Source organism: Culex pipiens, chromosome 2 (assembly GCF_016801865.2).
Source record: "Culex pipiens pallens isolate TS chromosome 2, TS_CPP_V2, whole genome shotgun sequence".
NCBI lineage: Eukaryota > Metazoa > Arthropoda > Insecta > Diptera > Culicidae > Culex > Culex pipiens.
In genome coordinates, this window is record NC_068938.1 from 163,710,097 (window position 1) to 163,734,432 (window position 24,336).

The 24,336-nt window shown below is 36.6% G+C and overlaps 1 protein-coding gene across 4 annotated transcripts in view; it reads left to right on the forward strand.

Moving 5' to 3' along the window:
• Positions 1 to 24,336, forward strand: part of LOC128092764 (apolipoprotein D-like) — a 40,751-nt gene that overhangs the window by 12,889 nt on the left and 3,526 nt on the right. For all 4 annotated transcript variants that reach the window (XR_008211988.1, XM_052707332.1, XM_052707333.1 and 1 more), the window contains 2 exons: positions 18,493 to 18,715; positions 18,822 to 18,973. Coding sequence is in view for 3 of the 4 variants with exons in the window: in XM_052707332.1 (XP_052563292.1) it covers positions 18,493 to 18,715; positions 18,822 to 18,973 (375 nt within the window). In the remaining variant the exon portion in view is untranslated. The remainder of the gene's footprint in view (positions 1 to 18,492; positions 18,716 to 18,821; positions 18,974 to 24,336) is intronic.

Here is a 24,336-nt window from a genome sequence, read left to right on the forward strand (position 1 = left end):
TTTGATTATCTCGATTTTTTTATATGTTTTAGACGACAAAAATCCGCAACTTTAGAGCCATAGAGAAACATGGTCGTTATTTTCAATGTTAAATCATGTAACATTCGTGAAATTTTCCGACATTGTTTTAACATTGAAAATCGGACCATTAGTTGCGGAGATATTGACATTAGAAAATGGTGGGTTGTTTGGGTGAGACTTAGAAAACCTCAATTTTCCTGTTTCTTTTTCTTGAAGCCGCTGTATCTGAGCAACCAGAGGTCCAATCTTCAATGTCTCTTAAACAATTTTATACTGCAAATCAGGGATGCCACATGATTTTTTAAAATGTCTGTGAAAAAGTCTGTGTACCCAAGTAACCACAAGCACTAAATTGAAGTATTTATTCAGTACTAAATCAGCACTCATTGTTTGAAAGTTAGTAATAAGCTTTGCGTATGATCAAAGTACCAGACTTTGCAGCATTTACAAACTGGCATGTAATCCACCATTTACGAACTTGATGAAAAATTGTGCTTCAAAGATTTGATGTTTTTCAACAAAGTAACCATTACGGGAAACATTTCAGCCAGGCACGCTTTTATTGACTTTTATCCTTCTCCCGTTATACCGTTCCAATAAGCGTGCAGGCTAAGGCGCATTTCCCCCAGTATGCAATAGTTTTATTTTTGCGTGAACTGGGTTCAATTCCCGCTGACTGAAGTGTTTTTTTGTTTATTTTTTTGTGGAAAACTGCAGCCTGTAATTAAACCAAATTTTTCAAAACATATTGATTAGCTCAAAGGGACATTATCAAAAAGTTCTCTGGTAAAGTGATGACTTTTCTCGCAAGAAAAAAAGCTGCTTTTGGGAAGTCTGATAAACACTTTGTGAAATTTTTGCCAACGTGGACCAAGCACTCTGCGTAAAAAGTTTACGTTAGCCGTTAGCCTTTATTGTCCCTATTAACCCCAAGCCTTCTGTAATGATTTTATGTACTTGACTGGATTATTTTGAGGCGCAATTTGCTGAGTGACTCGTCAATAATTTTCGTCCAACAAAATGACAACGGGTTTTTCTCATGAACCAGAAACTCGAAACAGCAGAAAGAAAGTGAGTCCGTTTCGCGGTGCCTGTCCGTCGGGACGCATTTTTTTTTTTTCGCGTTCCGTTTTCGTCGATCGTCGTCGGTGTGTATTTCGGGTGAGGTGCGTGAGTGTTGTGCGGCTTGCTTGGTTGTCACGTTGACAGCCAGAGCTGACAGGTCCGTTTGCGGTGCCTGTCCGTCGGGAGCATTTTTTATTTTTTTTTTCGCGTTCTGTTTTCGTCGATCGGCGTCGGTGTGTATTTCGGTTGAGTGCGTGAGTGTGTGTGAAGGTGCGGCTAGCTTGGTTGTCACGTTGACAGCAAGCTGAGCCAGTGCCGTTTCGCGGGTGCCTGTCGTCGGGACGCATTTTTTTTTCAGCGTACGTTTTCGTCGATCGTCGTCAGTTGGTTTTTCTGGTTTTGTCATGTATTTTGATACCAACATCACAGCCGGGTTTCTTTGTTATATGATTAATTGATTTCACGGGTAGATTGCGTTTTAAATTGCGTTGGCAAATATAATTAATCCTCAATTCGTCTATTCGTTTCCCGCGAATCGCGGCGACATATATTGTTTCAAACGCGATAGTTCAAGTCCTTCTGATAACCTTCATAACAATCAGTCATTTATTGGTCGCTATATTTTTAATTAATTTAAGTATAAATTAGTCTTAGGTCAACTCTACGTAAAAATTGTAATGCTGAGTTTAATATTTCACCTTTTAAACACACATAATTTGATTATATCTTGCACAGTCGGCTGTTAAGATTGAATCTTTATGCCTAAACTAACACCAAATAAACGGGAATGGTCTCATCCGCATTGTTTTGCTGAGATAATAATAACGTCCTTTATTTAACGAAATTCATAGATTATTGGGCCACATATATCCTCTATGATGAATCTGGGTCATTACCCTTCCACTATACAAAAATCAGTAGAAGTAGTTTCCGCGCACACCGCGGGGGTGTGGATATCGTATAGAACCACCCTTGGTAGCAGCTGTGCTAACTAACATTCGTCCCATCCCCTTCGGATTACAATGGACATGGCGGGGCCGTTGGTGGCCAACACTGTTTCGGTTCGCACGGACACTAGTTTTGATGATCGTGATGTTTTATCTTTTCAGCGCATTCATGCATGCTGTTGATAAGGGAAACATCATTTGATCGTTGAAGTGTGTGACCGGTTGTGCTGATGGGATATTACGGTCCTGTTCAGCAACGGAGAAGGACAACCATGGGTGGTCTCTCATGCTCATGCTCATGCTCATGCTCATGAACCAGAAACTCGAAACAGCAGAAAGAAAGTCTTCCTTAATGTTCGATGCATCAACCACATCGATTAAAACTTTCAAAACAAACACTCAATTCCGAATACATCAGTTGGCTGGCGCGCATCCTGGAGATCGACGAGAAAAATGCAAGAATAACATCAAGTGTAACTCACACATGGAACGCAACAGGAGAAAAAAAACAAAGGAGGCCCACCACCAAGTGTGTGGAGCAGCTAGCTGTCCTTTTTTCCCCCCAGCCTTGACGTCGATAAAGCAGTTTTTTTTTGTTCGAGCTTTCGGTGAGGCATTAAATCGGCATCACTGTGCGCCACTTGAAATATTTCTCAAGGGAAAAGTGCTGATTTAATGTTTTGAAGCATTATTTGCTGGTATTAAATGCCAATATAATGCTGATTTAATGCCGCTATTTAGTGCCTCGCGGTTACTTGGGTATGTCTGTGCCTTTGTCTAAAATTCAAATATATCAAATTACAGTCATAGAAATCCATCAAAAAATGTGTTTTTAAGTATTTGAAGACAAACGAAATAAGTTTCGATTGATATTTTCACAAAATAACAATTTAATGAGGTATTTAAAAAGTCTGTGCACCTCAAAAAATGTCTGACACGAGCTCAAATGTCTGTAAAACACAGACAAATCTGTGTATCTGGCATCCCTGCTGCAAATATTTCGCTAAAATCAAAATTTCGGTGGCTATATCTTGAAAACAGAGCCCTTTATCAAAAAATCTGTAAAGTACTTATCGATTGGAAATTCAATTTTACATAAAAAAATAACGTCAAATTTGTTTTTGCATGAAATTTAGATTTTTTTCCAAAAATCACTATTTTTCAAAAATCCATAACTCGGTGGCAGATTGTTTGAACATGTTTCTCTATGGCTCAAAAGTTGCGGGTTTTTGTCCTCTAAAACATATCAGAAAATCTCGAAAATCGAAAAAAAGTTGATAAAAAAATCTGCATTTTTTTCGTGTACCTATTTTTTCTCAATATTCGTCAATAATACCTACAACTTTGCCGAAGACACCAAATTGATCAGAAAACTCACTCAAAAGTTACAGCTGTTTGAATATGTACGTACCATTTTTGTATGGACAGCAGCCAAAATTGTATGAAGACTTGTATGGGTGAACCAATGACACAAAATAGCTTCTTTGGTCATAAGGAAGGCCCCCACAAAGTTTGAGCCAAATAAAAAAAATACAAATAAAATCCATTTCCGGTTTTGGTAGAGAATTGTTCAGAAGGTACAGTCATCCCACATATTCGAAACAGTTTACAGATCGGCCAATGTTCAACAATTCATAGAAAATCGATAATTGAACATAATGATTTGCTTTTACTTTCATGTGAAAGCTTTTCTTGCGATCTTTCGATTGATGTATAGACCGTCTGATCATTTTTACGTTTTATATCAAGTTTTTAAAGAATAACATTGACCCTTGAAATCCACAAATTTGGAACACTTTTTTCTTACGATGTAAACAAACTTTTTTTCCTCTCCAGGAGAACACATTTTTATACAATAATGACTCACACTCTGAAAACAATAAAACTAATGCTTAGTAATGTTTTATGAATGGTCTGATAACTTTTTTGTGAAAATATCAGTTAAATTCAGGTGTTCCACAATTGTGTTTGGCACAATAACATCTCACAATTCCCAAGTAACCACAAGCACTAAATTGAAGTATTTATTCAGTACTAAATCAGCACTCGAATGTTTTGAAGTAGTAAATAAGCTTTGCGAATGCCTCAAAGTACCAAGACTTTGCAGCATTACAACTGGCATTTAATCACCATTTACGACCTTGAAAATGTGCTTCAAAGCATTTGATGTTTATCAACAAAGTAACCCATCCATACGGGAAACATTTCAGCCAGGCACGCTTTTATGACTTTTATCTCGTCTCCGTTATACCGTTCCAATAAGTCGTGCAGCTAAGCCGCATTTCCCCAGTATGCAATAGTTTTATTTATGCGTGAACTGGTTAATTCCCGCTGACTGAAGTTGTTTTTTTGTTATTTTTTTGATGAAAACTGCAGCCAGTAATAAACCAAATTTTCAAAACAATGGCCCATAGCACAAAGGACCATTATCAAAAGTTCTCTGTAAATTGAATGACTTTTCCGCAAGCAAAAAGCTGCTTTCTGGAAGTCTGAATACACTTGTGAAATTTTGCAACCGTGGACCAAGCACCCTTCGGAAAAACAGTTTTACGTTAGCCGTTAAGCCATTACTTTCCTATTAACCCCAAGCCTCTGGAATTGATTGTACGTACTTGACTGGATGGCCCGCAATTTTGCTGAGTGACTCGTCAATAATTTTCGTCCAACAAAATGACAACGGGTTTTTCTCATGAACCAGAAACTCGAAACAGCAGAAAGAAAGTCTTCCTTAATGTTCGATGCATCAACCACATCGATTAAAACTTTCAAAACAAACACTCAATTCCGAATACATCAGTTGGCTGGCGCGCATCCTGGAGATCGACGAGAAAAATGCAAGAATAACATCAAAGTGTCACACTCACACATGGAACGCAACAGGAGAAAAAAAACAAAGGAGGCCCACCACCAAGTGTGTGGAGCAGCTAGCTGTCCTTTTTTCCCCCCAGCCTTGACGTCGATAAAGCAGTTTTTTTTTGTTCGAGCTTTCGGTGAGGCATTAAATCGCATCACTGTTGCGCCACTTGAAATATTTCTCAAGGGAAAAGTGCTGATTTAATGTTTTGAAGCATTATTTGCTGGTATTAAATGCCAATATAATGCTGATTTAATGCCGCTATTTAGTGCCTCGCGGTTACTTGGGTTATGGAACATGACATTTGGAGGCAGTGTTTTGCTGCTCTGGATAAAATAGTCTTGAAATGCAGTTTTTTGTTTAAAAAGTACTACGTTTACTAGTGAAATAGCACGAGAATGTCCAAATAAAGGTCTTAAAAATAGCAGAGTCGACAGAAAAGATGCAATTTGCATCCTATTGACAAATTACCACAAAAGTGTTCCGAATTTGTGGGTGTTCCGAATATGTGGGATGACTGTATCACAAACAGCTTTATACGTTATTAAAGTTATGATACTGTTAAACAATGTCAAAATATCAATTCAAATATAAAAAAAACATCGTTAGTTTTACGTCTTTACTGATCGGTGGTTAAGATTTAAAAAAAATTAAGACTTATTATTTTTTTGCTCCCCTGTTTTGAAGAATTTTTGAAGAAATTTTTGAAGAGTACAAAAACTTGCATAGCCTTATTTCCTTTTTGGAAAATGGGAAATTTGTTTGTCTTCGAGAACTTGGCACCAAAGCAAATTTCATTTTCATGCAACAACCTTTTATTTTTCATGTAAAAAAATCAGTAATTTAAAGAGCTTATATGTTATATGTTGTTATATGTGTTTTATGGCATTGATTACAATTTTAATTTACTATAGAGATGGTACTTGCTTTTCCATTTAACTTTCTTTCAGATCAAATGAAACTAGGATCATTAATTAGCCGAGATAAATATGTAAAAAATGCCTTTTTCCATTTTCGCCTGGAAGTGTTAACTAATAAAAACAACTTTTTGAAATTAAACCCTTTCAGAATTTAAAAAGTTTTATGCCAAAAACTTTTTTTAATGCAGCAAATTTACAAGCATGAATAATAAAATATCATGAGATTTTCACGCGGTCCATCATTTTAGCTTAAATTAGTGAAATTATTGGTCACAACAATAAACCACATTTTCTGAGTACTAAAAACCTTTGATACAACCGCAAAGGATTTAAAATGGATTTTTAATCCAATTGAAAAAAATAACTTCTAGACCCTGCTTTACAGAAAGCATCCTACTTGACAGCTCGTTCCAAGAGGACCATAGTTGATCCATTGTAAAATGTTGCCTTGCCAATTTTTTTTTTTTTGGCATAAAAATTAAAAAAATGATAAGAAACGACTTTTATTATTACAAAAAAAACATGTGTGTATGTATGTAACCATGACGGGTTTTGCCTGTAACCTTCTCGAGTTCACCAAAATTACTCCTTAAGACAAAGTTTCACGAAATCGAAGATGGATCGGAGCAACTGCTATGTGAGTTGGCGGAGAATGACCCAATAATGATGTGCAAATCAAACATTGGAAGTCCAAATTTTTCAGATCAATATACGGAACTTTTAATTTTTAAAATTATTTTTCAAAATCAAAGTCACAAATACCAGTGATGATGGTCCCACCAAGTATGGTATCAAACTTTGGGATCGTACAGAGGACACATTCGCCACAAACACAGACACACATTTCATCGCTGGAATGATTGATGTGCATCATTATCAGCCCAGGACCGACCGACCAAAGTCCGTCTTTACGATCGTTTTTAAGCTTGCGTTGACCGTTTCATGAAAAATGGCCCAACCCTTTCCGGCTTTATTTTTCGTTAACCAACTGAATGCCGCTGTGGTAAAGTACTTTTTAATTTTCGTTTAGTTTTGTTGGCGAACAATGTACTGCCAAAAAGAGGGAGCGAAAACAAAATGGTTCGTTCGGGGACTAATGACTTTGTGGTTTTGTGTTTCAAAAACCGTGTCACGCAAGATGATGACTTTTCTGGTGTGGTGACAGTTTTTTATTTGCCGTCACGCAAGTGCACTGTTGGTACAAACATCCACAACACTGGCAACACTGCGCGGTTTCACTTGAACGGAAAAATGCGAGCCATTTTGTGCGCGCTTTTCCCGCCAGCACGACATTTGTTGCATACCAAGTAGATAGAGCAATAACATCGAGTTCCAGCATTCCTGGCATCCCTGATGTCATGACAGCGTGCCAGTGTGTTGCAGGGCTGTGCATGACTTTGATTGATGACACTTTTGGGACGGCAGGGATGGGTTTCTAGCTTTTAGACAAACACAAACACACACACACACATCGGTATCGGTTCATTGCTTTGCGATGTTTGCCCTCCGATGGGTGTGCTCTTTGGTCTGGAAGATGTTGTGTGACTTTTGGAAAGATGTTTTCAGTGGAAAAGTGCTGCCAGATTTTATTTATTATTTATTTAAAAAACTCAACTGTTTTCAATAGTAGTTTGCGAAGATCAAAATTTGTTTTTTTGATCATAAGCCCTTTTCAAATCTACGGTCCCAAAGTTGGGGAATCCTTATTTGCTTTTCAACAAGAGATCGTCTTTCGCCTTTACCGAAACCGCAGAACACTGAGCAGTGGCAGCAGTGGTGAGGGTTGTTCAACTTGAGGGTTATTGCTGGGGCTGGCAAGTTGTTCTTCGCGGAAGGATGCGCACTTCGGAGATGGAAATAGCTATGCGTGTGAGTGTGTACTTAAGGTGGACAAGGGTGTAATTACAGCCAATTAGATTGTTTGCTTGTTGATTGACGGACGTCAGTGCATTGTACGTGGGTGTGTGTGTTTTGTGGGTGATTGTTTTGTATTATCATAGGAATTGCTCATGAATTAGCTCTATCCATATGACAAAAATGCAAATTTTGCACCATGGTGTTGTCCATCCTCAATCATTTTCTGTAATCTAACACACCCAAGTAACTTTTTAGGCTTTATCAAAGCTGTCACAACCGCTATAAAACCTATCAGCCAAAACCAACATTAAAACCACTTAGTCGTAACAGCCTCCCTAGAACCCCGATAAACCTCTCTTAAAACCCAAAAAGAACTCCGCAAAAGGTTGTCACGCCCTATTTATAAAACCTACATAGGAGTTCAAGGCTTTACTACTGAATCCAAACAACATCCTCAAAGCCTGAATAAAACCTTTGTTAAAACCTAGTCAGGAGTTATGGAAAAATGGCATTTCATACGTCTTCAAACGTCTTAAGCCAGGCCCGTGATACTGACGTAGCTTGCTGAAGCCGCTACCAAATGTTTGGTGGCGCTGTTTCGGGATTAACATTTTCAGAGGGTCACAAAACAAATATAATAAATCTTATTTTTATTTTATTTTTTGGAAAAAAAAATCCTGTAGCTGCTCAGAATGATTCTTTTCATTAAAATAAACCAAAAATGCCGCCAACAACAATATATGTCTAGCATCAGGTCTCAGGCAAAGCTTCCCAGCAGGTGTCTTTTTAAAATTCTCTGAAATGTCTTCCGCAAATTCTAATTTGACCAAAAATGATTTTCGCCCTTTCGATGTTGCGCCCTTTTCGTCATGTTACTCCCCATAATTTTCACACTAGACACCAAAACTTTGGTACTTTTTAGGCTTCAGCGACATTGTATGCAGATGACAGCCGTAGCATCCCCGTGTCCTAAGCCAAATAGGTTTTATTTTGGCAATAAGATAAAATGGAGATGGTTTGCAAAAATGGCGATGATAAATAACAGATATTGGAGGTAATCAAAATAAATTCAGCTGCGGTTAAAATTTTATTGATTAATGTAGGGGAGATAGAGCCAAAAAAACAACTCGCTTTATCAAAAATCATTATTTTGTAATCATAGTTTTGAATGTTGAAAAATATTTTATTGCAATTCTTTGAAAAAATGTTCAAATTATTTTTAAACATCTATCGATATATTAATTATATCAGAAATTCAGCATAAATGTGTGTTTTAGGGTTTTAGTCAAATTCAAATCAAATTTTTGTGTTCTCTTTTTTTCAACCAAGATGGCTGTCAATCACATTCAATCAGAACACGCGTTTAGTGCCCATATTTACGCACTGCTAATTGGCCGCGGTCAATGCTTTTTCAGGAGCTTATGGTTTTAAGTAAGCTTTTTGCATGCCTAATGGCACTAGAAAGCTAAAACACCCTTGGTTTTAAAGAAGCATGCGATAAAACCGTTTGGCATGACACTGCCATTGGGTTTTCAAGACTCTCTTAAAACTTTCATAAAATCTTATTGAAAGCCATTTAGTTTTTATTGTCATACACAGCAAATAAAGTAGTAATACAGCTGCGTGTAAAAGGCTTGGGTGTAAAATAAATTTTGCATTTTCTAATGAAATTCTGTGTAATATTACACCCTGAAATATGTAGCCCATCAGTATGGGAAACCTACTTGACCGAAATGTCAAGCTCACATATGCATTTATCCTTTCCATTTTTCATCGGTCTGATGGCCGAGCGGGCTAAGGCGCCAGCCCTTACTGATGGTGCTGGGTTTGAATCCCGTCGATTGCAACTTTTTTTTGTGTTTACAAAAATTGTGTTTATTTTGACGAAGGTGATGTGCATGCTTTTGCATGCGATTTTACCATCGGATTTTTTGCTGTGTAAGGTTTTATGTCCGAAGCATAAAACCTTGTTGGAACCTACTAATGAGCTCTTGCTTATTGGTTGCGGTGAATGCCCAAGTAAAACTATAAAGCAATCAAGATGCTACCATAAAACCTCAATAAAACTAGGTGGTGGCTATTCGGGTTAAAATGTTACTTGGACAGTTGGGTCACCGACCTCTCTTCATTTTTTGATATCTCGTGAGGGAAGGGCCGCATTTTATTTTTATTCTATCGAATAAGAAACAAAATTCCTTCTACAAGTTGGTTAGTTGTTTAGTCAACTTGGAAGTCAGTCATTGCATGGTTAGTTGTTCGAGACCTCAAAGATAAAAAATTCGGTATGTCTGGTATACCGAAATATTTCGTCGGGGGGTCCAGAGCAACTTTTTTTTTGAAGATTATTTTTCGATTTTATGGGATATTTGTTCAAAAAAATCACAGAAAATCGGTGCATTCATGTTGATATCACTCAAATTTCTTATGAATATGCCTTGGGGACTCTAACCAACTATATTTGACCAATATTTGACCTCCAATAAAAAAAATTCGAACCAAATTTACAAGATTTCTAGCTTTCTTTGAAATTACCCCAAAATCCAAGCTGTAAACCCCGATACGACCGAAAGTAAATCTTTTCTTTGTACAATTTGTCATGAAATTACAGCAACACATTGCCCGGAATCAAATTTGAGCATTAAACAATGCAAATTATGGATTATTTATTTAATAAGCTGTTTATTACCCAATAGGTTCCGAAAATTATTTTTTCAATTCTTTGCCACATTACACTATTACATTTTAGAACATTTTAGATTCAATCACATTGTAGAAAACAGTTTTCTGAACAAGTTCCATATAAAAGTATCAGTTTTGGTTCAATATAAGCAGAGATATGCACAATTTCCTGAAATAAATAGTGCCTTTCTCCAAAATTTCTCAATATAATTACCTTTCAAATGATGGGCACTTCCTACAGATATTTTTTATGACGATAGTATTTTATTGAAACATAAAAATTATAACAAGTTTCGACGAAATTCAGAAAAAAAAATGCAGAGCGTTTTAGAGTGATGATTAGCGTGTCCCAAAAAAACACGAAGTCGAGGAAATCAATGTGCTCAGTTCTCAAATGATAGAAAATCATGTTAGAAACAACTCTCTCATACATGAAAACTTTCGGAAAAATCGTTTACCACGTTCCCTGGGATTTTTTTTGAAATAATTCAGTTTTTTCGTCAATTTCACAAAATCTGCTTAGAAAAAATGCAAAATTTTAAAATTTCAAATAGCCTATACCATTAAATGATGGTCTGTGGTCCAATAAACAAGTTAATGTATCGATTTGGCCTTTTAAAACCTTGTTTTCACTTTCCCGGTAGCTTTTATGTCGAAAAATACGAGTTTTTGCTTTACTTTTTTTCAATATTTTCCCTCGGTATTGAACACAAAAATTTCCTCATCTGTAAGAATACATGCATCTTGTAGGAAATTTTCCGCCAAAGATTTTCGTCTAAGCAACTTTGAAGTTTCATCAACTCTGAGCTGAGATATTCCAGTTTTTGTGAAGAAAGAATATTGAATTTTTGAAAATGTTGAAATTTATCATCATTGGCATACAATATTAAGGGAAAATTAAGCCTAATTTGAAGTGAGGCTATATCGCATCTGTTTTTAAACATAATTAACTGATCCTCCTAATACTAAGACCACCTGGTGTTGTTTTCTCATGGCACACTACGTGCTAAATCAATGAATTACTTTTAGTAAATAACTCATATTTAGAGCATTTTGCATTTAAGCCAATCGATGCACGTTTGCTGCGTTTCCATGGATACAAATAAACAAATAACAAATATAAGGTTCGATTGTACGCATTTCCGTGATCTGAACCACAACGTAACGTTTACGCTCCCTTCTTATAACTCCTGTTGGTAAATCCGATGTTCAAGTAAATTAAAAATAACACTAAGTATTTAGAATTTATTCGATAGGGATCCACTCATTAATCGCGTAGACATTTTTGTTAATCTCAGCCCCCTCCCCTTCTCGTGGTCAATTGTCCATAAAAAAAACTTTTTTGTATGGAGCGTGGACAAATGCCATCCCCGTACAATCGAACCTTATATTTCGATGCCTCTGTGCTCTCTTGTACTAAGCTTGCTGGTTTTCCTATCTAGTTAGCATAAGAGAGCATAGATGCATCGTTTTGTTATTTGTTTATTTGTATCCATGGAAACGCAGCAAACGTGCATCGATTGGCTTAAATGCAAAATGCTCTAAATATGAGTTTTTTACTAAAAGTAATTCATTGATTTAGCACGTAGTGTGCCATGAGAAAACAACACCAGGTGGTCTTAGTATTAGGAGGATCAGTTAATTATGTTTAAAAACAGATGCGATATAGCCTCACTTCAAATTAGGCTTAATTTTCCCTTAATATTGTATGCCAATGATGATAAATTTCAACATTTTCAAAAATTCAATATTCTTTCTTCACAAAAACTGGAATATCTCAGCTCAGAGTTGATGAAACTTCAAAGTTGCTTAGACGAAAATCTTCGGCGGAAAATTTCCTACAAGATGCATGTATTCTTACAGATGAGGAAATTTTTGTGTTCAATACCGAGGGAAAATATTGAAAAAAAGTAAAGCAAAAACTCGTATTATTCGACATAAAAGCTACCGGGAAAGTGAAAACAAGGTTTTAAAAGGCCAAATCGATACATTAACTTGTTTATTGGACCACAGACCATCATTTAATGGTATAGGCTATTTGAAATTTTAAAATTTTGCATTTTTTCTAAGCAGATTTTGTGAAATTGCCGAAAAACTGACTTATTTAAAAAAAATGCCCAGGGAACGTGGTAAACGATTTTTCCGAAAGTTTTCATGTATCAGAGAGTTGTTTCTAACATCATTTTCTATCATTTGAGAACTGAGCACATTGATTTCCTCGACATCGTGTTTTTTTGGGACACGCTAGTGATGATCTATTTTCTCTGAAAATGATGATCTCATTCACAAATGTATTTTTCAAAAAAGGTTCCTGCCAAACACATCTCTTTATAAGCACCCTTGCAATCCTTGTTCCGTGTTCCACTCTCTGGTCCGCGTAGATTCCCGAAACCTGGCAATAAACTTTACGCTCTCCGGGCATCATAATTCAATCCATTACAACTTATTTCATCCCTTCTGCCAAACATCCTCGTCGCTGTTGCCGTTGCTGCTGCTCTTAATAGTGAATTTTCCACTCAGTCAACATCAATTTGTAGCACGTTTTTGGCCCCGGCAAGCTGAAATTGTCCTAGTCCACACGGAACGACTAGCCGCCCCCCGGTAGATTGCGCCTGTCCAGAGTCGCTGTGTGAAATGTGGGCAAAATTCCGTCCATAAAAGCATCATCTGTTGCTGACAGCTTGACTGGTTTGCCTCCAGAGTCCTGCCCACCCCCGGTCAGTGGGCTCGGAACTTTGTGGTTTTGCTGTGCAAACAGGGCCATTATGGACTTGAATCGATAACACAAACTGGCCAATCTAATCTGACGTGGGAAATGGTTGTGTGTTCCGGGAAGCTGCGAGCAGGGAAAAATAAAACCTCAAATGTTTGAACCTTTGAATGATTCAATTTTCTTTGAATTTTGGACTCTAAATTACTGGAATCTCACATCGCAGGACTAAAACTGTTTTCGGTAAATTGCTAAGTAATTGGGAATTAAGCTGTTGGCACGTGTGCTTCTTCCATTAGATGTAGTTCATCAGGGCAGATGTGATGAATGCGATGGTCAGGTACAGGCATTTGTTGGTACGTGACTTGGCTGGATGAATCGTTTCATCCGTTTGCTGTCTAAATTAATCAAGTTTGTAGGAAACAAGGTAGGAGTTTTCTGCTTGCTTAGGAAAGTTTTGTTGACTTGAAAGCACAACTGAATAGACATTTTCTCAGTCTCGTTTTAAGCGAATTCAACAATTTTAAAGTACGTGACATGGAGAAACAGCATTGTTTAAAACAGGCGGACTTTGATGAATCTAAATTTAATCACAATTGCTACACTGCCCCTGATCGCATAAATGTCCCATATGCATTTTCATCGTTTTTGAGTTAATGATGCATTTTGGTTCAAAATCGTTAGCCCATTCAGAAAAGCCTATTACATCCAGTACTTTGATCTAGAAATCAGGAGGAAATCCATTTTTTTCTCGAAAACTTGACACGTAGCCTTATGTGTGGGACAAACTTCAAATGCGTTGTTCTCAGCTTGCTGTTTTTGCATATATGGGACATTTATGCGAAAATGGGCAGTACAATCCTTTCAAGCACATAATTTATACAGGAGAAAATTAATTACAAATAATGCCCTCCATCAAACCGACAAAACCCAACAATCGAACTTCCTCATCTCTAGTGGCTTTGGCTGCTGATGGCTTTCTCCACAATCAAGCCGAGAGCTTCTCGCGCTTAATTTAATCAAGGGACACCAAATCCATTTAATTACACCTTTCACCTGAAATCTGCTGCATTCATCATCGCACTTCTGGAGAACTCAACTCAACAACGGCCCACGTGGCTGGTTACCACAATCAACTTGGCAGAAGTGGGACAAGTCCACCCCCAGAATCATCCCCATGGGGAAACAAATCACGGCGCACAAATTCAATTAATTACTCAACTCACTGCATTCAAAAGTGCCCAACATCCGATGCGGCGCTGACTGACTCTGTCAACTTCATTTGTAAAACGTCATCCAACGAGTTGTAGTTTGTAGTACTACCCAACACGTGCTCTATAAACACTATATAAATGGCGCAAACAAAATCAACTTCCACTATTCAGCACCACCCCTTCTCAGCCTGTGAAAGAAGGGACACACAGTTTTGCTTCAAGTTGGCAAACTGCTGAAAACAGTAAACATCATTAGACGACAAAATGGGAGGTTGCTTTTACTCGCTCTCCCCCTTTCTAACAAAGACGCAGCGGGGAAGAAGGGAGGGAGCTTTTCTTTGAGAAACCTTCCAAAGTAAAGTGGTTAAGCGCTTAGATCCTGCTCGCTCATTGAGTTACACCATTCAGCTGGAAAAGTTTGAGCTTTGCGACGACAGGCACTGTGTAGTTTGCGTGTTGATAAATTCGGAAAAAAATAATGAAATAGACAAAATCCCTCAACAATCAAGCCTTCGGACACCTAGTTTCGAGTAGGAATCTCGCAATCGAGAACGCCAAGGCAATGCTGTAGAGCGAATAATTTAGATTTTTTTTTAGACAAAATCCTACATAAAATTGTTTTTTTATTTTCGTTTTTCTTGCAGTTAATGCTTTAACAAAACAAAAAAAAAGTGGTTTATATACTTTTAATATGCTACGCTTGATTTTTTTTATTCCGATATTGTTTTGACTCAAAAGAGCAAAAAATCAACTAAAGTTTCATTTTTAATACTGAAAATCATACCAATCGTTCCGAGACATCGTCTAATGAAAAATGAAAGCTTATAAGGTAACACTCAGGGAAATTATTTTTTAACAGAATTAAATCCTTAAGAAACAGCAACTCAGCAGTTCGATCAACAAAGTTGAAAATGGAAAATTGCAGGAAATTTTCTCAACTTTCAAAAATACAATTTTTGTTAGGGGTTCTTTTCCTTAGAAACATTCAAAACAACACAAAAATGTTCGAACATTTTAATCTAGAAATGCCTATAACTTGCAAACGATGAACTTTATCAAAGCAATTTTATAAATATATCTAAAATAATAAATAAATATATAAATTAATATTTAAAATGTCTCAAATGTATATTTCCGTTTACCATTTTTTCTGAAAAATCTTATATTACCGTATAACTAGGGTTAGTGAAATTTCACGATTTCGCGGACAGCGTGAAATCCGCGAAATTTGTCTTTTTCCGCGGAATCCCGTGAAATTTTATGTTTGTGTGAAACTGTAACGATTTTTCTCAAAATATTTTATCAAACTCAAACAGGAATATTTTTTTTTAAAGAACTACTGTAGAATTGAGCGAAAGAATACCCTTGTTCAATCACTAATATATGGTTAGTGGGGAAATTTATAAATTTTCTCAAATCATTTTTTTCTTCAAAAAACATCAATATTTCAATCATAAAGACTATTTTAGTTAATTTTATCAGTTTTCAATTGAAAAATGAACCATTTGAAGAATTTCAGTTTTTATCAGTTTTTTTTAGGAACTAACAATATTTAGCAATATTTTGTTTAGCTTTAGTAAAATTTTTACTACTATTTTATTTGATATGTTAAATTTCAAAAGAAATTAAAAGAAATAAGCTTTGTTTTATCCAAAATTAAACGAAGAGTATTTTTTAATCATTGAAATTACTTTTTAAAACTTTTTTTCTAAGTTATGTATAATTTTACCGATATTCGATTATTTGGGTGGATGATTCCCGTGAAAGTTGAAAATGCCACCTTTTTTGTTTACTGTTCTCGTTTTGAAAAAAAAAATCGATTTCGTTACAAATTATATTACTTTTGCCTATTGATTTTTAATTTAGTTTTTGAAAAGAGAGATAAAATTCTTAAAAAATATTTTGAGTTTTCTTAATGTCGCAGAAAATTCAAACTATTTTACTCATTTTGGCTGAATCTTGCTTTGATATGAAATTCAATAAAATGTAAACTGAAGCAACTCAGCGAAAACAGTTTTGCTTTATTAGTCGAATATTAAAAAAGTAGTAGTAGTAGTAGTAAATGATAATACGCATGCCCTACATTGCATGCTCACCCATAAACCAGGTGGAAACTTTTTTGAAAATTATGAGATTTTTTTTTGTGTCACGTTCAAATTTAGTGAAGATTTTTTTAGTTTATTGAAGAAGAATATTATATAATGAAGCATAAAAAGTAGTTTCTGTGATTTAAACAAAAGATTTTCAGTTGATTTTCAGAGTTATTTTAACATTTTTCACGTTCCGCGAAATTTGCGTTAAATTTGGTGTTTTGAAATTAAGGTCCCCGAGAAATTTGCTATTTTCGAGCGTGAAAAATCACTAAGCCTACTTATAACCTTCAACTTTGCCCGAGACACGAAATCGATCAGAAAATCAGACTTGCATGAAAAAAATAATTATGCACAAGATGATAAAGAATGCATGGACATTAGGGTGACAAGAAAAAATATTTTTTTTGGAAAATCATAAGGGATTCCCCCTGGCACGATTCTTTAGATTAAAAATAAGATACTGTGCCTATGTTGAGCCAAATCGGTTAAGGGTTAAGGGTCGCTTTTTATCGTTGAAGTTTGTATGGGAAAATTCGGAAAAATGTATGGGGAAAAGCATAAAATTCAAAATCCCACCAAAAGGTGGCGTTGAATGTGACGGATGTGTAAAAATTGATGACAAAAAAAGTATTTTAAAATGCAATATACACCTATCCAGTTGTTCTACAATCATTAGTTTCTAAAATATCTAAGGATTTTTTCGAGAAAAAAAAAAGTTTTGCGGTGCTGTATATCGGAATTTCATAAACATTGTAAAATATTTTTAGACGAGCCCAAAAATGCTAAATATAATTAATAATGCAGAAAAATACATTTTGGATTGATTTCAGTTGATAAGATTTCTATTTTCACAAATCATTGAATTCACTTTGGGTAATCTTTTGGAAATTATTATTTTTCATTATTTTTCTAATCACAACTACACTGTGCCAATTTCTCGCAACAATGTCGTAACCCAAGCTGCTTGTTCAAAACTTTGACTAAAACCCGAACCACGTGCGCTACGCCAGAACCAACAGCAGCAGCAGTAGTTTGCCGGCAGTGTTTCCTAATTCGATCGGAATTGTGGTGAATTGAGCAATTAATGAGCTGGAAAATTGAAACTCCAACTTGATCTTGGCCCATCATCTGCTCCAGCCGCGGTGACAACTGTTGGGGGACTGCGGCGAGAAAACTTGTTGAAAAGTTTCGACGCAAAACTTTAGATCCCTGAACCCTGTCGTCGTCGTCGCCAAGTTTTATCGGCTTTCGTGGTTCCACAGCGATCGCAATTTATCGCTTGAGGTGGTTTTGGGGCCAAAAGCTCGAATCGTATACCTTGGAAGATTATTATTTCGATACTTTTTGGAGGGAAAGTTTAGTTGACTGAATTCGCAAGTTTGATAAGAGAGCCGTTTGCAAAACTTAATGTTATCCCTTTTTAGCTGTGGTGATCTGACTCTCACAGTTTATCAACATTGCTAATAAACTTAAAAACAAATATCCACTTTTGACCCCCATGATAAGCTTTTATTGAGTTACTTTACGACTGAAACAAAAAGCACGATTCTTCGTTATATCGTAACGATGCACTTACTTCTTTTAGGGGGGAACGTTTTGAACAGCAAAATGATGTTGTGTTTTGGTTGAACAAATTGCTGCTGCAAAGAGCTCACTCAAACCCTTTACCACAGTTTTTCAGTGGAAACGGCTACCGATAAGTTGTTTGATAGCTCTTAAAACAAAGGGAGGAAAATATTACTTTGCTAGCAATTCTGTTGCCTCAAACAAGCTCACAAAAAGCTATATTTATGTCAATTGTTGTGTTAAAGGACAGTACATTGTATTTGAAAAAAAATACACCTCATAATCCATAATCCAAATCATATACAAACTAAACTTTTCCATAATTTCAGCGGGTATTTTTTGATATAAAGATGTTCTGAAAGGTGATTTAAATTTTGGCAAAAAAAATCTGAGTAGTAGAATAAGATTTGCAAAAAAACAACATAATTTTGCATACCACCTCACGTAACAACTCTCTTTGACAGGCAGCTAGTTTCCGGACTTGTTCTAACCTGCCAGCCTCCGTAAACCAGGAAGAAAAAAAAACAATAAAATCTCATTTGTTTCCATCCATCCATCTCTGACAGTTCACCGGCGTGTGGTACGTGATCCAGAAGACCGGCACTGCATCCACCTGTGTCATCTACAACATCACCAAGAGCGAGGACCCCGGCGAGTACGACATCGAGCAGCGTTCCCAGCGAGCCCCGCTCTCGGTTGGCCCCTTCAAGCACGAGTACAGCTACACCGGCAAGCTGACCGCGACCGACCGGGACGTGCCCGCCCGGATGACCGCCCGGTTTCCGTTGAGTAAGTGTATTTTTTTTTGCGACACAAACTTCACAAATCAACCCCTTATTCTCAAACAATCCTTCTACATTTCTAAATTAACCCAACTCTATCTCTCCTGCCCCAGGTGTTGCCGGTTCCGCTAAATTTGTCGTCTTTATGAGCGACTTTGAAACCTACGCCGGGGTGTTCTCCTGCCAGAAGATCCCGCTCGGTCACCGTCAGAGCGCAACGATTCTGTCCCGCACCCGCGATCTGGACAAGATCTACGTCGACAAGGTGAGTGAACTTTCCCCATTTAAACAAATAATTTTAAAACATATGATACTAATGATTAGCAGTTTTCATTTTATTGAAGCTTAAAACCAGAATTTAAAAAAGTAAATTTTTTGCATGTTTAAATATTTTATGACGGAAATGCACCCAAAAAAACCTTTTAGGATTTTATTGATTGCTATGAATCAGCGATAGAAGAATCATCATCAAAAGAAAATCATTTGACGCTCATCAAGAGAAAAAATCCGAACGAAACATGGCTCTCCTCTAACGCGCACGAAAGATCGGCAAAAGGAATAAAAAAAATCATCATACACTCAAACCCCGATGGTTTGACACCAACTGTTGTCAAACGAACGGGGTCACTTTTTAGTGGTAACGCTTCCGCCACGTAAGCGGTAGATCGGGGTTCAAATCCCGGCTCGGACCAACACAACTGGTGATCTTTTCCCTTCTGGATTCGATTGCTTAGTAAAGGGAAGGTAGTGTATCGTCACAAACTGGACCTTATCACGACACCTTAGGGAGGCGACCTATGGAATGTTAACATTAACCTAAACATGTTAACATTAGTTGAGTGAAAAACTGCCACTGAATCCGCTTTGTAAATGCCGGCCCCGATACTCTTCACGGGTGTTCCCCTCAGGAACTGGGAAAGATTTACTTTACCCCTTTTACACGGTGTTCACACGCACTACCAAACGTTTGTTTTGATAGTGTGCGTGAGCGCCATGTAAAAAGTGACAGTTCGTCACTTTTTAGTTTGACATTGACCAACCAACGGGGTACAAACTAAAAAGGTGTCAAACGAAAAAGTGACCAACCACCGCAGTGCACCGGGGGTTGAGTGTATTGATTATTCGGCAGAACATTCGCATTCGCATTCGCATTCGCATGGAGATGGTGATCTTAGCGGGTTGCTGACTGGATTTCGTCATGTATGTGTGATGATTGTCCAGCTCAGGTTGCATAGAATTGATTAAAGGGAATTAAAACCAATTCTACCCGAACAGCACCATGAAAGTCATCCATTGCCGGCCGCTCCCATCTCCACCATACACCGGGACAGGAATAAGGATTAGGAGCACAGGAAGTGTTGATGCTAAAATTACTCAGAAAAAGGTAGCGAAACCGCAGGCTCTTTTCCCCAACCCTATTGTGGAACTCGATCAAACTGACCGTTTGACCAAATTTGATCGAATTTAAACAACAAGGGCGTCATCCATAAAGTATGTCACGCTCTAGGGGGGAGGGGGGTCTGAGCAAGTGTGACTTTGCATGTTATAAGTATAGGAAAAGCGTGACAAAGGGGGGGAGGGGGGGTAAATTTTGGCTGATTTTAGCGTGACGTACTTTATGGATGAAGCCAAGGCTGCGTAAGCATCGCGTGGAGTTGGTAGTTGTACAAGGTAAAAGTCTGGGAGTCGCCCTAAGCAAGCGATACGACCGTTGTTAAGTGAGGTTAAAGGTTGGTTAATTTTATTCTCAAGGCAGACTATTGGAAGCTGCGTACTGTATTGATTATTCGGCGGAACATCTTTTTAACTATTACACTTGAAGGCAGCCATGCCAGATATACAGATAAATCTGTATTATACAGATTTTTTGATCCCAAAAATCACAAAAATCTGTACATACAGATTTTTTAAAAATGATTTAATTTGAAAATTTCAATAATTTAGTAATTGAATTTTGTTTTATTATGATTAAAAAGCTTAAATCTGATGTGAAAAGTCTAAAAAAAATCTTCTATGGCTTCGAATTTGACATGATCGGATAAAATACAGATTTTTTTTTAAAGAAAATACAGATTTTCCATAAAATAATCTGGCAACGTTGCTTGCAGGTGTGACGTCACACGTCAAAAAATGATCTGTCGCTTTTTTGTAAATGGGCAATGTTGGTAAACAAAACAAAACAAATAATTTAAAGTGGTGCTTACAAAGAAAATCACCAAAAATCATCAACTGATTGATTTTTTACGATGGGTGAAGAAAGTTCACATGCGAAAAAGATTTTTTTGTGATTATTCCATTCCTGTCTATGGAACAACCACCTAAATTTTAATTTTCTCAGTGTCTCTTAAACAGCCTTCATTGTTCATCCCACGATATCTTTTAAACTATTGGTTCGATTGTCAAATTAAAAAAAGTAAACTATTGTTGAATTTTATGCTCTTTTAAAGAAAATTATTTTTTGTTGAAATCCAAGCCAAGCATTTGAAAACGTAAAAAAATATAAAAATTTTCAAAAATTAAAACATTTTGCGCCATTCTGAATTTAAACGTAAAGATACCATTTTGGTTTACTAAAAATGTAAAAATTTCAAAATAATAATTAATTTTTTAGGTCGTTTTAAATATTTTCAAAGGTTTTTTTTAAGTTCAAATAATAACTTCATTGAAAGTTATTTTTCTTTTTTTGTATAATTTTGCAATGATCAGTTTATTTCTCTTTATTTTTTCAATTAAGTGCCTCTGTGCGTTGTGTTATGTGTTATTTTTGTTGAAATGAAGCCAAGCATGCCAAAACGTAAAAAAATATAAAAATGCTCAAAAATTAAAACATGTTGTGCCATTCTGAATTCCAGCGTAAAAGATACCATTTTGGTTCACTAAACATTTCAAAAATCCAGTATAAGGGTTTTTTTCCAAATTTTCAAAGCCCATTTAAAATATTTTTGAAGTTTTTCAAAAGTTCAAATAATTACTGCTTTGAAAGTTTTTTTTATCTTTTTTTTTAAGTATGATTTTGCAACGATCAATTTATTTTCCTTTATTTTTTCAATTAAGTGATTTCAATGCTCTATTATACTAAGCTTGCTGGGATTCTTATCTAGTTAGGATAGGTTAGCATAAGAGAGCACAGAGGCATCGATATCACTTAATTAAAAAACTGAAGGAAAATAAACTGATCATTGCTAAATCATACAAAAAACAAAAAAAAATATTCAAATTTCTTTCTTCTAAGTAATTGTTTCTAATGCGAGTATCAGCATTGAACATTTTTTGTTAAATACTTAACAAGATGAAAATTTGTTTTGTCACCCTTTTATTGAAATAAACGAATGAGAAAAGGCATTCGACTATACAATTTTTTTGTCACGATACTTTTGCAATTTTAAATCAAATTAGGTAAGTTTTTGTTTCACGATTTTTTGGAAATTGAGAACACCAACCAAATTTTTGTTTCAAGTTTTGGAAAATCAGGCTTGAAATTTTTAATTTATTTTTTTATTTCACCACCTCCAGCTGGTAAAAGACTTTGAATAGTAACGACACGAATATTAAGTTTCGACAAAGAAATAAAATAAACAAATAATCGCAATTTTGTCCAAACCTTATGACTATACCAACACTTGAAAATCCTCTTCTATCCACGACTTTGCATGTAGAAACCAATAACAAATAGAAGGGTATAACTTGTAATTAACATTAAATCTAGCCCGTGTGGATCAATCAGGCCGCGCACTGGACTCACAATCCAGAGGTCGTCGGTTCGAATCCCGAAGCAGGCGCCCTCATATAGGTATTAGGCGCCTCGACCCCGTGTCACACTTTGACATACTTTGGAGCCCAGGGCGGCAAAGTCCTAAGTGTCAACTTCGTTTAAAACATGTGATTTTGATGTACCGTCATCTGGGGCGTATCGGGACTACAGTCTGAATAGGTACAGCAGTGTTCAGAGCATTTACAGGTTTTAAATTTGAAAATTGATGTACACATTTTGTTGATCCCAGTGTGTTCTAACCGAAACCAACAAGAAAAATCAAAATATTGTACTACAACATGGTTAAAACTGTTATCCTAATTCGCCTCGCGTGTCCCGATTCACCCCTGTTGACGGTATTATCTTCAAAAATGATCTAATCGATCAAAGGAAAAAGTTAATGTATTCACCTACATGATCTACATAGAGTATAATCTTTCCGCGACTTTCTTGTTTGAATAAGTTGTAATAGGATGCACCTTTTTCTCACCCACTAGTGTGCAAACACTTTATACTTATTGAAATGGAAAAAAAACCTTTTTTCAAAAGCTAGATAAACCACACCGCACCGTCAAACATTGTAAACAATCCACTCATCGCGTGGCAAAAAAGGTCCATCATCGTCAACCATCTCCAGAACAGAGGTCCCCCGGCAGGGACCAGGTCAACCGTGCCACACCACCAGCATCAGCCGGTTTTCCGGATTCTTCATCGTGGCGCTGCTGCTGCCAACTTTTGCGTTTGCCAAGTGGTGATAAAATATTCATGTCCCGGTCCGCTGAACCTGGGCCACTTTTGTGTACCTACCTCCCCCCTCGGAAAAAAAAGGTTCCCTTTGATGATATCACACGGGCCGGCTCGCTCACTTCCGCAGATCTCGTGTTTGCTCTGAATTTCGACGGCAGAGTTGGGCTAAAAAAGTCACTTGTCCGACAGGATTCGAGATGGGCTAGGAATGCAGTTTAGTTGAATATTTAAAAATTAGAATTTTCCGAAGGAAATAATGTACAAAATTGATATTTCTAGATTAAATTTTCAAAACAACCTATCCCTCATGGGTTTCCTATGCAGATAGGACCTTTTGAAAATTTAATCGAGATTTGATATGAACGCAATCCAATTATAATCATATCCAGAGTTTATTAAAAAATGTGATTTCATTGATCAATTTTTGTTGCATAAGTTGATAATGACCAGAAAATTTTATGTACCTTTTCTTCTAAAGTAAATAAGTTTGTTATTTTTTTTTTCAGCCTCCTAAGATTTGACAACCATTTCAAAAATTTAAAGAGCCAATCAAGATTTGATATGAAATTATGATCCTTGGCATTTTTCAGGTGGGGAAGACTTTAACTTTCAAAAAACATATTTAACCACCCGTTAAAAAAACTTTTTCATTTAGTATATTAATATTTAAGTAAGAAAATGACCACCCTCAAAATTACGCAAAGCAGTCCCGAGTGTCACAGATAGCACCTCTCCCAGAGGAGCTTGCTCGCTGCAACCAAACCGCACAAGACAAACAGACTGTGTGTGTGGGAGGTTGGGTTGGCTGCAATCGTCGCATGCAAACTTGAAACCACCAGCTTTTTGAAAAGCTCCCTTTTTGCGAGTGCTTGTGTGCATGTTCGTTTACCCCCAGCTTCTGTTCGTTAATGGCGACGCCCGGAACGAACGAGCACATCCTAGAGATAGGACAAACCGACGACCTGGGGCACGGAAAGTGAGCATTCAAAAGGTGTTGACAGAAGTCACTTGAATAAAATTAAAAAAAAGAGGGGTGACTCTTCGATTGTCAGTGTGAAATAGAATTAAAAATTACTTTTTTTATTTTAAGAGTTGAAGCTCATAGATTAAAAACCATTTAAAATAAACTA